Source organism: Aulostomus chinensis, chromosome 20, assembly GCF_037954235.1.
Source record: "Aulostomus chinensis isolate RoL2024-O1b breed Wild chromosome 20, RoL_Achi_v1.0, whole genome shotgun sequence".
NCBI lineage: Eukaryota > Metazoa > Chordata > Actinopteri > Syngnathiformes > Aulostomidae > Aulostomus > Aulostomus chinensis.
Window position 1 is genome coordinate 12785625 of NC_141339.1, and position 16588 is coordinate 12802212.

Sequence of the window (16588 nt, forward strand, 5' to 3'; positions counted from 1 at the left end):
GAAAGGTTAGCTTGTCCTGTAGCCGTCTAGCTTGAACCTGGGCTGGTTTTGGTAAATATTTGTCTCCTGCTTGTACTCTTATGTTAATGTAACACTATATTATATATTTACTGCACACATAGGCACTGTTGCTAATGTGCTCGCCCATTTTGAAGATATTACGGTATGTCTTGAGTTGCAACGTCCTTGATATGTAAGCTAAACTTACTTAGCTTGAGGTAGCTCACTAGCTCACGTATCAGCAAGTGCTCTGTAAATATCTTAGCGTTATGTATCAAAAGCTGACTTTATAGGAGCACCCAGCGGAGGGATTAATTTTTGTCGGTCCAATGGCTTCAACCAGACTCTTGCACTTGTGCACCAGAAAAGCAGCAAGCACGACCAAAACTATAGTCAGGGCAGGGTGTCGTGTTTGCATGAGGAGACATGTCTGCAGTTCACCTTCAAGGCTTCAGGGCTACATGTCAGCCTGGGTCCTCGATCAGTATGGTACTAACGGAGTGTTAAGATATACGGAAGAAATCACCGTTCCCACCATCAGGTCTCCCACCGAATTGCTGATAAAGGTTTATGCGGCTAGTCTCAACCCTCTCGATGTGTCAATGAGGGGTAAGTCATATGAATTCAATAATTCAATACGCTCAGGGATTTGTAGGTGAGCTCTTAACCGAGTTCTTTGATTCCAGGCGGCTATGGTGTTAAACTGCTTAAGCTAAGAAGGGATCCATCGTCAATGATGGACAACGGAAGTGAATTTCCTCTGATCCTGGGTCGAGACGTGTCTGGTGTTGTGGTGGATTGTGGACCAGAGGTGACTCACTTTACTCCAGGAGATGAGGTGAGGGCTGCACTGCAAAACCTCTGCTTGTAGCCTCTAACTGATGCCAGGTCTGGGCACTTATATTGATTATCAGAAATGCTCTATGACTTTGGACTATCCAAGATAGAGAATATAGCAGCTATTTTTTTTCCAGTGAGCACATTTTTTTACATTGGGTTTGATTGTTTTTGCTAAAAAAGGATTATGATTTCAATTGTTGTATGATAAGGATTTGTAATTGTTTGACTTGTTATTAAAGAATAACTTTAAATCCAAAGTACCTAGGGACCCCCAGATTTTCTGTAATATTCATGAAAAAAAAAACATTATTACATACTCACTGGCATGCAACATTGCCTTCAAGTTATTTTTGTTGTTTAAACATTCATATAGTCACACCTGGAAGTTGCCCAGTACAACTACAGCCTGATCTGCTGCTGCACTGAAGTTCCTCAGGGTCAGGGTTTCGGTAGTCAGGGTATGGGTGTTGCTGGAGGTCACCTCATTGGTGGTGGTGGTGAGGCTGGGCTAGCACTTCTTCATCACTAACCCTTCCCAGATTTATCCTGCCTGTTCTTAGGGGACTGAACTTAACCCTTTGTTTATGAGCTTGCTTCTTGAGAGGTCACTTACGACTTTTTTCCCTTGTGAAGAGGAGGACAATGTTACCTTTTCAGACTTGAATACTGACAAATGGAAGGGCGGCACAATGATGCAGCACCTCAGAGCAAGAAGGTTAAGGGTTCAAACCCACAGTGCCTGCTTGCTGAGTCCTTTCTATGCACTATTTGTATGTTCTACCTGTTCCTGCACAGATTGTTTGGTTCTGGTCTGGCTTCCTCCCATAGACCATAAACATTCAAGTCAGTTTGTTTGGAGAAAATCCTGATAGGTTATTAACTACTTTATTTATATAAATTTGGAGACTGTATTTCTTTCTTTTTGCTTTGTCCTCATATGAATATGACTCACGATGATTTCAAAGTTGCACTGCTCTTTGTCTTACATTCCTACATTAGTGTCTTTGTACAGGGAAGAATGTAATTACTCACTTCTTACGATGTAATTAGAAGGTACTACTTAGAGATTGAATGTGACACAATTATGCACCAATACAGACTTTTACTTTGTGGTTAACCTGTATCATCTGCATAAATATGTATCCATAGACAACAAGCAGCGGGAATGGATAAGAGCGGCCTAAACCGGAGCAAGAACTAAATAACTGATTACAAATATTGAAAGAGAAAGCGTAGGTGGTTAAATGCCATCGTGTACCGCATGTCATTTGTGTTTCAGGTGTGGGCAGCTGTTCCCCCGTGGAAACAAGGCAGTCTGGCTGAATTTGTCACTTTAACAGAGTATGAGGTGAGGCTGCCATCTGCAGAGCTGCATGATTGCATTTTATTTTCATCATTTGACTGATCAACTGTCAGACTGTTAATATTTTACATCCATACGCTTTTTCCACGTAAGACCGGCGGGGTGTTTTCAGACCAAAGGGAAGACTGATAGAGCCTTGAATTGTACAAATGTCCCTGAGCTAATGTGAGGATTAAGTGCATAAAGCTATGTGTTTTTTCCATGTAAGAATGAAATAGGTTCAGGTGTGTTGGATTACTGGTTGTAGACACACAAACATCCTGGTATTTTCTTTCAGGATAGAGTGCCACAAGGAGGAGTCATAGGCCAACCTGGAAGTTAGCACCTCTATAGGTTCTCTCAACCAAAAATCAGTGGAACCAAATTTCTCCCTATTTCGCAATTTTGGATTGGCAAAAATAGGGACTTGTCTAGTGACTCAATCTGAAATGAACATCACTTTTATGACGTTTCAATAGAGATACACTGATTGCATTTTTCTTGGCTGATTAACAATTTTTTTGTTAGTGAAATCTGCTGTTACTGATTTTCGTCAATTCCAATTTTCTAAGAACTACACATGACATAATATAAAAAAAAACATAAAAATCAACTCTTCATTGTAAATTTTTATTTGCATAATTACAGAAAATATTGTTGTTGCCTTTTTTCCAAATTGGTTACTGGAGCTTTTTTGTCAACTTCAGCAACTCTAAAGAAATAGATAAGGGAAGTGCTCTCTCACTGGAAAGAGGGACAAATAAAATCCCACTGATAACGAGTGCCTGTACATCCAGCTGTGTCTAACGTATCTTTTACCTGTGGAACAAAAGCAGTTGACTGCAGCAGCCAATGATGGACAGGAGAGACCGCAGGCTTGTTTTTGGCTCTGAGCTCTGCCTGCTATCCTTAGCCACTTTGTCTTTGTTAGCCTCCTCAAACTGGGCAGCTCGACAGGGTGATGGAGTTTGAAGTGTCTGACGAGGTTGGTGGTTCAGGGCATTTTCTTTGTGGCTTCTCCACAGAATATTTTGACCTTGGAACTTTTAAAAACTGCGAGCGTGACCCTTGTATTTCAGCAGGATATATATTTACACGTACATAAGTTTCCATGACTTATTTCAGGTATTTATCTAAAACCAAACATGCATAATAATATTAGACATATCAGTAGCTGTTCATATTTATTTTTGAATGTATCCAGATTGATGGATGACTTATATATCCGCCTACTTTTGCTAATGTATAATAAGTATATAATATAATTATATATTATATTCATTATTATTATAATTATTAATATATAACACTTATTTTTATTAATGTTTTATATTAAAATTTTATAGTATTTTTATTATTATATATTATAACTATTAATTAGAGTTATTAGTTATTATTGATTAATTATTAATTATATGTAATTAATGTCATGTCGACTTATCGTCGACGTTATTATAATTGTTCATGATGCATGAATATTTATTGTGTATTTCTTAAATATGTAACAATAAGACCTTGCTTTTGAAGAGATAATAGTGCCATCCGTAAGTATTGTTTTGGCCAAATCGGTGGTAAAATTTCGTCATATCTGATTCGCGCAAAAAAACGAATATCACACATTTCGACCAAAAGCCCATTCCAACAAAAAAAAACACTTGAATTTGAGGTGAGGGAACTGGCCTTTCAACAGCAAACGCTGGCTTGTAAGACTCATTTCTGCACAACTTTATAGTCCTTAATTAGTGCAGCTCCTGACTAAGTAGCTACATGCCGATACATTTGTAACTACTGTCCGTGTCTCTTCTAGGTTTCCCACAAGCCAAAATTACTGAGCCACACAGAGGCAGCATCCATCCCGTACGTGGCCAGCACTGCTCTGTCTGCACTTGTCAACGCTGGCGGTCTTTGCAGGGACAACTCACCCAATAAAAGGCAAGCACCCAGACGGTTTTGGAAACTGAACCCACCTCTTTATGTGCAGAATGTTAGGAAATGGAAATTAGTCTGTGAATACTACTACTGCCATGTTCCAGACTTCAGTTGATATATTTTTTTTAATTTAAAGTCTCGGAGTTTCTTAATAATGCACCCTTTTCCTGTTGAGAAATCAGTCCAGCCATGCAAGCCTCTATGTTGATAAAGACGACCGTTTCATCAAATTCTTTCAGCGAGGAAACTGGTCTTCTACTTGATCCTAATTGGCATGAGAAGAGGTTTAAAACTGCGCCTTTAACCCCTTAGAGTATAAAAATGTAACCTGGTGTGTAATCGTATGGAACTTTTCATCCTCCTTGAAAGTAATAGCCTCCAATTCAGCAAGACCCTTTTTTCACCCCTTAGGGCTTCTACTTCTTTTATTAGCTTCATTTAAATGAATCTCACAGTAATGGAATGACCCTGCGGTTGCTGGGGTTTCTTCTCCTAGAGTTTTGATCACCGGAGGATCGGGAGGTGTCGGAACGTTCTCTATTCAGGTGAAGCAGAGTACGCACCACAAGCTGCATGATTGCCTTTTTAAACTCTGCATGGCCGCTTGCTGTGTCTTGCGTGTTTATTTCTGTTTTCTTCCTCTGTGCTGCCAGTTAGCAAAAGCCTGGGGCTCCCACGTAACTGTTACCTGCTCTCAGAACGCGGAGGGCCTTGTTAGAGGGCTTGGAGCGGACGAAGTTGTGGACTACACGTCGGAAGATGCGGTGGATCAGCTGCAAGTAATGGAGAAGTATGTTGTTAAACCTCTTTTTAAATAGCACCGAAAATGACGTGTAAATTGGCGACATTATGTTGTTCTTTTGTTTTTTTTTTAAGGATCAGAGAAAAATTCTCCTTTTATTAGCCTGTAGCTGAGACTCTAATTTAACATCATTAGAGTCCGTGGCAGTAAATGTTCTAATGAAAAGGAGTCACGCTCTCCTCCTGCTGGACTGCTACAAGTGTGTGTGATTTTGACCCCCCCCCCCCAAATGTTCCCAAATGTGGTAAACATGTCCCAGTCAGCATGGTACACCTGCTCACTGATTCACTTTCTCGTTTCCATGGATACTGCCTGCTTGTTCGCCCCTCAAAAATACATTGGTAAACCCTAGCTTAAGCTTGAAGACAAAACAAATCAGCACACTGTTTTCCTCACATAAGCAATATGTGGGATGCAGCTTTAAGATGACAAAACAGGCATAAATCAGGAGGAAGTGTATGTACCAGAATGTTTTTGACTGGCTTCTCCTGCACCCTCAGGTTTGATGTGATTATTGACTGTGTGGGCGGGGACACAGAGAAGTGGGCGATGGGCCTGCTGAAGCCCTGGGCCGGGGCGAAGTATGTCACACTGGTCACACCTCTACTCCTCAAAACTGATTCCCTTGGCCTCCTGGATGGGATCTGTCAAGCGGGATTCACCCTGCAAAGCAAGGTCTTACAGGTAAATTGTCAACATACAGCTAAACTAAAACAACTGCCAGTAATTAAAAAACACATTCATTTACTTCTCAAACAGATGCGAGACTCATTTTATAAAACATTTAGGGCCTGATATTTCTCAAGCAGCTATGAGCTTGGGTGCTCCCAAACTGAAATGAAATACTTGACTCTCAGTGTCATGTGAGTGCATCGTTGTGAAATAATGGGTGTAACCCCATTCAAGGCTAGAGTTAACCTGCAGTTTATTTCCAATTAGTTGATCATATGGATTTCTGTTCTGTTGGAATGGGCGGGGAACGTGCGTGTAAGAACTTGATGCAGTTTCTTAGCATATTGTATGTGTGCAAATGCTTGATGTGCTTGTTTATCCCCTGAAGGGGGTAATAAATCGGAGTGTGTGCAGGTGAAAAGTGAAACGAAGCTTGAACACTTCCGGTTTCTGTTAGTGTGTGAGCTTTCAAGGATCATTTCTCTACTTCCTGTTAGCCCAGCTGCTCTGTAGATGAATTGTGTGTGTGATATGATGATAGAGGGGGAAGAGGCGAGGACAGGGTGGTGCTGCAGCTGCTGCAGGGGCCGAGTCAAGTTGTGCTGGGTTGTGTTGGAAGCACGGCTGACAGTGTTGGGTGTGTGTGGATGAGATTGTGTGTGTAAGTGGGGGCGTTAGTCTGGATGTGTGTGCGCATTTTTTGGCTGCTGAAGCAGCAGTATTTGGTGTTTGTGCAGATTGTTGCCAACTGTCTCCCCCCAGCAAATACCAGTGTTTGTGTGTGTCTTGCCAAGCCTCCGGGCCCCTTTGTCCATAGGAGCAGCCAGCTGGTCAGTTTGGTTGGGTGCAGCCATGGTGGTCACACCCTCAGAGCTGCACTCCAACCAGCGACATCACAGCACAACTGAGCCCTCTAGTGGTCAGCACTGAAGGACCAGAGGGACTCGTGGAAGTAGGGCCAGTTTCACCGGAGGTGAAGGAGGTGTGGCGCCACATGATAGATTATGATCTAACTTAGTATTTTTAGATTAAAAAATTGTGTTTCTTCTGTTTTTCTAATGGAGCTTTGCCTTCTTTGGGGCTTTCCTTTTCACATGATAAAGGGAAAGTATTAAAAGGATAAATGTAGTAACATTAAGTTGGATTTGGTGGCTCAGTTTTTCCATGTATATTTTAATGTATGAAGAATTATCAGTGTTGAAGAGCTGTGTCATCAAGTGATATAACCGCATAAAACATCGTAAATGTTGTCCACTTTCCCCATGAGTTGATTGTGGTGTTTCCCGAAGCTACTGTTTCTGATGGAAAACAAGCTCACACACTTCAGTACTGTACATTACTTCTTTTAGATTTGTCATACTCCAGCCACCGGCCTCCACTCAATCCTAAATTTCCATTGCTGGTTTGTTTTTCATGGCCTGGCTTTTTTGTTTCGGGTTCCTCTGCAATCACGTAGGCAGTTAAAACTGAGTACACCCGAACTTCATCAGCCTCGACTGTACTCAAAGGGAGCTTTCATCATCTCATGCTTAGATACCTTCAACTTTAGCGAGTTATATTGTCAAATGAAACCCAGATTCATATCTTAATTTTACTAAGAAGTCCCATTGAGATTGAAAATCTGTTATACCAGAGGAGCCGGTCGAAGTAGCAGGCGTAGAAACAATCACAACATATAATAAATCATTAAAAGCTTGTGTGTGTATGTACAAAATACTGTTTACAAGATGATGCAGTACAAAACCCCCCCAAAGTGAGTAAGAAAAAGTTATTTGAACACAGTGGCATCGAGAAAAACAGCGTCTCCCTCAACCTTTTATCTACGATGTCCTTAAGTTCAGATATGAATGTGAATGATATTTGCTCTGTTTGTCAATTATTCCATGCTTGGGGTTTATACTGAGATTTAAGGATGGAAACTTTAATTTTCAAGTTTTGCTTACTGGCAACATCAGTCAGCTGATGCACAGATCCACTGGGATGTAACAGTAGTTTCCAAATATATACTGTCTTCCCCTTTGCTACGCTTGAATTTTTATATTTATGATGTCCTTCATCAAAACACAGATGTCGGAATGAGGATGTTCTCTTCTCTTATCCAGCTAATCGCTCCGCCATTACTGTGTTCTTCTCTTAGAATCTTCTATCAACCGGAGTCTTCTACCGCTGGGGACTTTATAGTCCAGATGGCCCGGCACTGGACAGCGTCAGCAAACTGGTGGATGCTGGGAAGGTACCTCGCTGCCCTTCTACCACTTATAAAAACAAATAGGAGAGATGGAAATCCTCTTTGCTCAGTAGTGTCATGCAGGGATGGAAATCATGCACAGACTGAATACAAACATACTCAGGATTCCATAAATGCTTGTATTCAAGGCTCCCCTGCAGCATTGTTTAGGAGTGAGCACGGCATTCCTGCTATGCTGGTGGGTTGGTTGCGTGCACGGTTTGCTGTTGGATGATGGCGCCAGGAGACGATGAATGGATTTTTAAACAGTGCTGAGCAGCCATTTGCAAAAAGCGTGTGGGACCTCAGTGCTTTTGTCCCGGGGGCTTATAGCAACCAGCACATTTAGCCCTAGTGGCGGGAAGCTACGGACACACACGCAAACACCTGCACAAACACACACTCACGCTCACTCTGCTAGTGCTATTCTCAGTCAGAAGTGTGGATCGTTTCCAGTGTGACACCACCGCGCTCTCCATTCATTGTTACCGACAAGAGATGCTGACCAGAATAACAAGCCTGGCTGCTTGTGATGTGGGACCTGCTCAGGATTGTCCAGCCTCATCACATTCTCTACCCCTCCCTCACTTTGTCACATTTGAAGCTATGAAAGCAAAGATGATGTTGCATTCGTCATTTAAATGAGCTGCTCGCCTAAAATTGAAAAAATAACACCATTATTAACACACAGTGGAGAAACTATTGAGGCAACATGCTCTTAGTTCCAGTGTATCATTTTTGGTCTGGTATAGAACCTGGTCCCATTAGAACTATTTCAAAGTTGTGTTCACATGCAGTACCTCCATCTTGGCCAATTTGAAAAAAGAAAAAAAGAAATGCTTTTTACAGTAGTGGCCACTTAAACATCTACATGGAGTCTTTTAACTTAAAGGAACACCCTACCCTTCTTGTAAACATTTATTTAGCATCCTACCCAGAGTCAGTTAGGAGATCAATACCCTGCAGACCTGCTGCTTGCTAGTTAGCTTAGCACAATCAATGGTAGCAGATGGGCAGGTTAGCATACCTTAGTCCAAAGTCATCAGGCGATCTTCTCTTGCATTTGTAGAACTTGGGTTGTGATTAACATTCAATTTAAAAATGATTCAGTAATCAGTATTCTAATGTTTAAGTTAGGCAACGACTTTCCTGGCGCAGGGATTTCAACCACAAAAAATTAGTTGATGACTAAAAGAGAGACTTGGTCAGAGAGGATGAGGAACATTACTTCTGGACAAATCAAGATCCTTAACCTGATCTAATGGACCCAGGATGAACAGAGGAGGAACTACGTTTTGAAACCTGAGTAGGCAAGATGGAGGTATGCTAACACTTTCTATCAAATACCATTCATTGTGCTAAGCTAACTAGCAGTCAGCTGGTCTCTGTGGGTCTCAGCTGTCTCACAGAGGCGAGAAGGTGATCCATATATCTTGTCTAGTGCAGGGGAAGATGACGAAGTAGTGCATTTTTCCGTAAGTTCCCTTTAAATGAACATTTTTCTACATAATTTTAATGGTTCACTGACTTGTGAGAGAGAGTGATTTACATTGATTTACATAGAGGTGTTTTATTTCTCCCTGAGCTCCCCAAGTCTGAGCTGACCTTGCATTAGAGTTCTGATTTTGGGTACCAGCTAGGAATTCTCAAGGCTTAGCCCAGGCCACACCCCTCCTCCAAGCTTAGTAAAATAATGGTCCTGGTAGTTTTTTTCGTAATCCTGCTGTTGAACAAACCCAACAGACTGCAGACCTGGTTATGAAAGTGGCTCCTGAAGGCCACTGCCTGCTAAAGTGAAGTCCTTCCATGTTTTTCTTTAACATAAAAAATTCAAAGTCAGCATCATTTTCATTTATATCATTTCTAGTGATGCTGAGCTGTTCTTTTAATCTTTTCCTGATATTTTTTTTTGGTGGTCCATCACAGATCCTGCCAGTTGTGGAGGCCCAGTTCCCGTTTAGCCAGGTACCTCAGGCTTTTCAGAAGCTGGAGCAGGGCCACGCCAGAGGGAAAACAGTTGTCAAAGTGGCCGAGGATGATGACAGGCATGCTGAAGAACTGGTTCAGGACCGTTTCACAGACACTGCAGAGCCGGAGAAGGAAGTCCTAGAAACAGCAAAGCTAATCTAGCAACGCGAATGCAAGGAGAACTAAGCTGCTGTTGTTTTTTATAAGGTGACTCTTGCTTTTCCTGGACAGCAGCAGATGGTGTCATCAGAGGAGATGAAAGCTGCTGCTGCTGCTGCTGCTGCTCTGCCGGCTACAAGCGTGACCTGAAGTTGTTAAAAGCTGTTTCTATTTTTCTTTGTGTTTTCACAAGGTGTTTGGGTTATTCTGAATCCATTTCATGAGGATGTTACTACAATTACCGAGTGTAGTACGAAGAAATACCTTTCAGGTCAACTGCTCATAACAGCAGCCTATTGTCTGATACATTCAGCTGGAAGTGTTTATCAATGGATCTGATGTTGTAACACAAATGAAGCATGGTGAGAAACTATTTGCTCCTTCTTTGCATTTTTCTGAGTCGGGTTGTTAAACCCGTGTCTTTTGGTCTTTGTTACCATAGTAACGTTGACAAGCAAAGCGTAGAAGCCGAAGAAAAGGGGAAACAATTAATGAAATCATGAACACTCAAAAAGTTTAGTTTCTAAATTGCTCAAGTGCATGTCAATGTACTTTCATGGTTATTTATTAAATTTATTGACAAAAAAAGAATATGTTTTTATGTTCAGAGCAACGTGTCATTTGTTTGACTTAACAAAAATAAACACACATTTAACTTGCTGAGTAAAGTTGGATTTTGTTTATGGAAAGTCATGTAACATTTCATTGCATACAAAGGTAATGAAAATGTGTTAACACTGTTTAAGTTAATTAATAAAAAAGACAAATTACAAACCTTGAAATATATTACAGGTGAAGTATTTCAAGTTCAAACCTTGCTGGTTATGGTACATTCCTACGGATATTTCCTCTCCACGTTTACTTCCTCAATGGGGAATATGATAGCTGTGGCAAATGTTTGGCCGACTCCAATGATGCACATTGTCCCTGTAATGCAGCTGCACATAAGAGCCTCGTATGATGTCACGGGGGTGGGGGGGGTGGGTGCTGTTTCAAATAATCTCCACGTCCCACTTTTGGTGTAGTTTCTTCGGATCAAGCGAGTTAAGAATCACTTGGTTCTTGTCATAGTGACGGCCACCTGTAAACAAGATGCTTTCTCATTAATATCACAGATAATCTACTATATGTGTTGTCTATGTTGCACCGAAAATAATGCATGTTTGACTTCAATCATATATTCTGTTTACTGACACCAAAAAAACCAGCATTACATGGTGACGTTTACTTGTACGTGATGGATTTTGCAGCGAGTGATGCACTTTGATTATTTGTCCACAAGGTGTCACTGATTGACAATGATGCTCAAAACCTTCCCACACTAGAATAAAGGCTGATTGAAGGTTAATTACTAGTGGACAGAAATAGCATATAAATTAACTGAAGTAGCTTGGAGATGAAGGTGTTTCACCTTGACATCACACAAAAGATAATTTTACAATATCCTTGGGCAACCACGTCCATGACACTTCCATCTAGAAATATTATACCCCGAGATATGTGCACCACAACTAAATGCAGGGTTGAAGAAATGTACTTCCAGTGACCTTGCAGACCAGACTTGTATACAGAAGCAGAGTTTGGCAAAACTGCAAATAAGCTGTGACATTTCGAGTCATGACACTGTATTGTGAGTGACTGCAGGGAGCTGTGGAGTTCTTTCAAGTCTTTACAAAAGTCTCGATTGTTTTAACGTGTTAAATTGTGCGTTGCATCCAAACAAATCATAGCATTCCAAATGTGCAAAGACATAAAAATATGACATCTAAACAAATACTTGAGGACATGACATCAAATGAATAATTGTTAATGATAAGGATTTATGTTCTTCTTTGATAAACGTGTCTGTAGTTAACCCAGATGTGACGTGATGCGACATATTCATGTTACATGGTTGTAAGACCGAAGGTGTTTTTGTAGCGTAGTGTTGCTGTGTGACAACAACATAGATTTGTAACCGCTGTGGAAAAAATGTTGACATCACGTTTGTGCAAAATGAATTCCACCTACAACCGCAATGTGGGTCGTAATGGCAGGGAGGCGCTGTTTATTAAACTCTGAAGGAGAAAATGGCTGCTTAAGTGTTGATTTGTATAAAAAGACGAAAAAAATCAAGAATGTTGCTGTCAATGTCAGTTCCCCGTGGCCATGTTCAATCATATACAGTATGGACGCCGAGCTTTTTTATAGTCTGACATTAAGATGATGGTGTGTATAAAGCAGCACATGCGTGGCTCACCTTTCACCTCCAGGACCAGGTCAGAGGAAGGCGAGTAGCGGATGAAGCCCTCAGGGGTGATGCTCCAGACGTGGTTGTCTTGCTCTGGCGCGAGGCCCACGCGGCTTCCTGCTATGACCACACTGCCGCTGGGACTCAGGCAGCATTCCTCCAGCAGCTGGAACCCCGGGGGAGACAGATTACAATACTTGCAATCCTTGCTGGGTGAGTGTTTTATGTTAAAATGGCGATAGTATTAATTAGTAGTTTTGTAATGATCTTGATACCTTGCAATGGAGATGTCCGCTGTGGTAGAACCAGATCTGCTCAAAACCGCCAGTCTCCTCCGCTTCTTGAAGTCGTAGCAGCTTGATTTCATCCAGATCGCCAACTATTGACATGATGAGCCCCGTCTGTCTGTTCCTTAAACGGAAGTGTACTTGCTTCTACTCAGAAAACACACACGGCCAAACACAGAGGATCAGGACTTCTATTCTCATACGTGCAGAGTAAATCATCAAGGCAGCTCCACGCGTTTATCGGATTAACCTGTTGAAGTAAGTAGGCTGTAGAAAGAAACTCCTGGCGGATCCAAATAGCTCAGGTCTACATTACCAAAAGATTTGGCGGTGTGAAAGTAAAACCTCTTGTGTATTTTGGTCTTTGTTGTGAACAGCTTTGGAAAAGCCAAAGAGTAACAGCGTTTACCTGCAGAAGAGGACGGAGGGATCCAATTTTCTTCCATTTGCTGAACTTGTGCCAGTCGGGCACCTCGCCAGGTTTCAACAAAATCTGAGCCCCGCGATAGTTGATGCCCTCGTATAATATCCACCTGGTTATAAAAGAAACACACAGGTAGCTGTTAACCCAGCTCTGACCTTTGACCCCCACCCAAGCTCTACGCTGTCAGTGTTTCTTACATCCAGAATATAAATTTGTTTATTCATTCACTGTGCAAATGTTGGGTCCTGTAACGTAGAGCTGCCATTTGGGAAGATTTTTAACTTAATCATCTAAGTTCCACAAATTGCAGATGAAAAAATAAGTAAATAATTAAAAAAAAAAAAGCAACAGAATGCACCTTTCGGAGAAAAAACACGCCATATCAACAAAAGGGACTGTTTGTTGTTTACAGTGGTGTTTGATTTATGACGTGATTCTATTACACAGCACCTTTGCTGTGCTTTTGTGCTCGCAGGGGATTTCTTTTACCACGCAGCTCTCTTCTGACTCCTCAATTTCATGCAACACTTTACAAGGTAATCTTCTAAAATGTGGTGGGCCTCATGGCCGTCCAATTTCGTGCCGCAACTAAACATTGCTTTCAAGTCCAGTCTCAATGGTCCTGGCTGATTGCACCCCCCCCCCCCCTTCTCCAGCGGTAGGAATGTGCCACTCCAGACACAGCTCTGGCACACACTGTGAGCCCTTTATTTCCTCAGCATGGGCTCACACCTACATTCTGAATCTCACACATCAGCATAATGTTTCCATCATCTGTAAGTGCTGTCATACGGCAAAATGGGATGTGCTGACCCTGCAGTCTGCACGCAATCAATGTCAATCTATGAAATGAACAAGCCCAAACCGCTGCGCCTACACGAACGCACGCACTCAAAAACCACCACTATCTTCACGTTGTGGTTACTGACCTGAAATAAAAACTAGTCACATGACTCAAACTACTTATTTAGACGTTTTAAAGCCAGCGTTGTTTCAACTTCACTCTGCCTGTTGAGATGCTACAGGACTCTATGTGCGAGTTACTGTGGTACAGACTACATGGGAGCGGTTCACCACATCCAAACAAATTTGTTTGGTAGATGATAACGTTTGAGGTGAGGAGAACCAACGAAGGCAACTGAATAATATGTGTGTGAAACAGAAAAGATCTTTATCTGAGTGACATGAATCCTTGACATTGTGTCAAATTGAAAGAAATTCACTCAAGGTCTTTTAGAATTATTGTCCTATAAAACAACGGCACAGGTGGACGGACAACCTGCAGATGTAAAGCCTCTGGCCGGCTGCTGTTGCTGGAGTTGAGGCATTAATATGTCACTGACGGCTTGGTGGGTTCGGTATCCAGGGGGACGTACACAAACACAAGCCGCATGAACCGGTGAGATGTCCAATCAGTGGTAACTCTGATGTTCCTGTATAAATCCACTCACATGCCTCCCTCCACCAGCACAGACTGGATTCGACCGCAGCCTCCAGCCAGCTGAAGGTTGACGGACCCATCAGTCAGGACCACCCTCTTCCCCCGCAGACCGCCGCGCTCAAACAGAGTGATGGAGGGCAGCGAGAACTCCTTTCGGGGGAGGAAAAGATGAAGAAAGTACAGTAAGTATTGTGAGGAGTAGTACAATTGCTGCGGGTTGTGTAGGATATGATAAATGTTGTTTTTTTTTGAGAGAGAGAGAGGTTACCCAGGAGACCGAGCGCTTTTATACTTCCTGAACCTGATGCAAGGCTTTTATCACAGCCCTTCTGTATGAAATGAGTCACAGGTAGTCATGTTTTATCCTGCTTGGCTGTTTTTTTCATCCTGCCTCCTTTGATCTGGAGGACAATGTCAGACAAGCTAATGTTTTCAGTATAGGAAGCTTCCAGGTTTAAGGTTGCGTCTGAACCCCCTCTAAGTTTGGACTCAGTTTTGGGTTGTGGTTTTTGGATTATTTCTCTTTCTCCTTGGTTCCTCTTTTGTTTCTAGTCATTTCCTCTTTTACTTTGTAGCACTTCCCTCCCATGAGTTCGTCAGCTCTACACTTTCTTTCTGTGTCTGTTTCCCGCCCTTTTTTTCAGTCTAACCTGTTTCCCATCTGTTAATTAGCCCTTGTCAATCACAGTCCTGTTCATTGCGTCCCTCAACCAGTCGGCTCCTTCGCTGCCTTCCTGCTTTATTCGTTGAGGTTAGTGTGTCTGTTTACCATGCTGTTAGGTCTTTGCCTCACCTGCCTGATTCCGCCTTCATGTTTGTTGCTTTCACCCGGGTTAAGCCTTGTTTGGTTTCTGATTATTTTTGTTAAATAAATCTTTGATTCATCCTCCCTCCTCGCATTTCCAACTTCACCAAAACAGGCACCCTGATCACCCCAGGATCTCCGATTTGATCCACATCCTCCTCAAAGGATAATCGTTTGTTGGTTGTCCTATTACTTCCACTCATTCCATTTCATTAAATTCCATCCATTTGTTTCCTGCTAATAAACAGACGCGCCGGCGATCACATGACCTGCTCAGCAGAAGTATTAAGGTGAGAAGAAACATCAATGATCCCACTATATTGTACTGTATGATCTATTTTGCTGCAACTATATGTAAGTTTGGTGTATTTTCACGTGTTAAATGTTGATTGACATTTTATTTTGTAAAAAATCACATATTTTTAAATTTATAATAATTCCTTTTTAATGTTCAGTCCAGAAATGTCCTCCTCAATTTAGAACATTTACAAAATGCTTGCAACCGTTGGAAAGAAAGCTAGATTAAAATATAATCACAGAAATGGAAAGCCAAGAAGATAAGGTTAGCTAACACAACCTCTGTACTCATTAGCCTTCATGTGGAGTTGCACCAGGTCCTGAGGAAAGTGTCTGGCTCTTTAGCCACTATATGCTCCACTATCTCAACTGCTAACTGTCTGTTGTTTGGAGTTTGAGCAGGGAGAGAGGAATGGGAGCTTATTTTCCCAACAGCTTCCTGTGGAGAGCGGCGGAGTAAACCAGCTCAGGTTACAGATCATAAAACCAAAATAATGAGCTACATAGAGGCAAGGGGGTTGCGGTAGAGTTGGACTTGTGGGATTTATCATTTGATCCGTTGTTTGAAAAAACAAAAATCATTGTCGGGGCAGCTTGCATACATTAGATGTTCTATTTCTCAAAGGAACACAGCAGTAAAGTTTGTTGCTCAAACACAGTGTTGTGGTGGATCTTCAGCTTGGTAAACAACTTACAAAGCCAGCAGTCTGCAGGGAGAGGATGGAGGAGCTGGCGTTGATGCAGCCCATGGCTCTCAGGTCAGGGTAGTTACCTTCCTCTAACACGTACATCCTGCCGCAGAAGTCCCGGCCCTCCCACGCCTGCCAGCTGAAAGACATTTAGAACACACACACACACACACACACACACACACACAAATGGAATAATCAAAATACTATTGCGTAATGGTTTTCAGTTTTTATAATGTGCATCAAATAACATGCTGGGGCTGTGAATCAAAATCAATACAGCAATGTGCCCCCCCCCCCCCCCAGGTTCTATATCAATAGTCCAGGTGCTAGTATGAATATGAATACGATATCCCAGAATCTTATCATGACCCCAGGAAGTTGCTGTAGTTCAATGTGAACTTATAAACTGAGACAAACTTTCAGCGTGATGTCATGGCAACCACGCTACAACTTTGGCTCGATTTGTCCCTCAA

At 42.0% G+C, this 16588-nt stretch overlaps 2 protein-coding genes across 3 annotated transcripts in view; one reads left to right on the forward strand and one right to left on the reverse strand.

The window, feature by feature from the left end:
* Positions 1 to 10599, forward strand: LOC147242874 (NAD(P)H oxidoreductase RTN4IP1, mitochondrial-like). The gene is made up of 9 exons (XM_086188670.1): positions 1 to 609; positions 687 to 838; positions 2120 to 2188; positions 3990 to 4114; positions 4608 to 4656; positions 4765 to 4901; positions 5414 to 5597; positions 7723 to 7818; positions 9739 to 10599. Exons 1-9 carry the CDS (start codon positions 330 to 332, stop codon positions 9940 to 9942), a joined length of 1296 nt encoding a protein of 431 aa, XP_086044796.1. The 5' UTR covers positions 1 to 329; the 3' UTR covers positions 9943 to 10599.
* LOC147242875 (uncharacterized) overlaps positions 10473 to 16588 on the reverse strand; it is a 27383-nt gene continuing 21267 nt past the window's right edge. For both annotated transcript variants that reach the window (XM_086188669.1, XM_086188668.1), the window contains 6 exons: positions 16119 to 16251; positions 14332 to 14471; positions 12866 to 12989; positions 12445 to 12603; positions 12179 to 12335; positions 10473 to 11020 (listed from right to left, as the gene is read on the reverse strand). In XM_086188669.1, the coding sequence (XP_086044795.1) occupies positions 10932 to 11020; positions 12179 to 12335; positions 12445 to 12603; positions 12866 to 12989; positions 14332 to 14471; positions 16119 to 16251 (802 nt within the window). In that variant the 3' untranslated portion in view covers positions 10473 to 10931. The remainder of the gene's footprint in view (positions 11021 to 12178; positions 12336 to 12444; positions 12604 to 12865; positions 12990 to 14331; positions 14472 to 16118; positions 16252 to 16588) is intronic.

Coding starts and splice junctions, on each gene's coding strand:
- LOC147242874 (XM_086188670.1), top strand. CDS start 330: ATGGCTTCAACCAGACTCTTGCACTTGTGCACCAGAAAAGCAGCAAGC. Junction 2,189..3,989: donor TCACTTTAACAGAGTATGAG/GTGAGGCTGCCA, acceptor TGTCTCTTCTAG/GTTTCCCACAAGCCAAAATT. Junction 4,115..4,607: donor GACAACTCACCCAATAAAAG/GCAAGCACCCAG, acceptor TTCTTCTCCTAG/AGTTTTGATCACCGGAGGAT.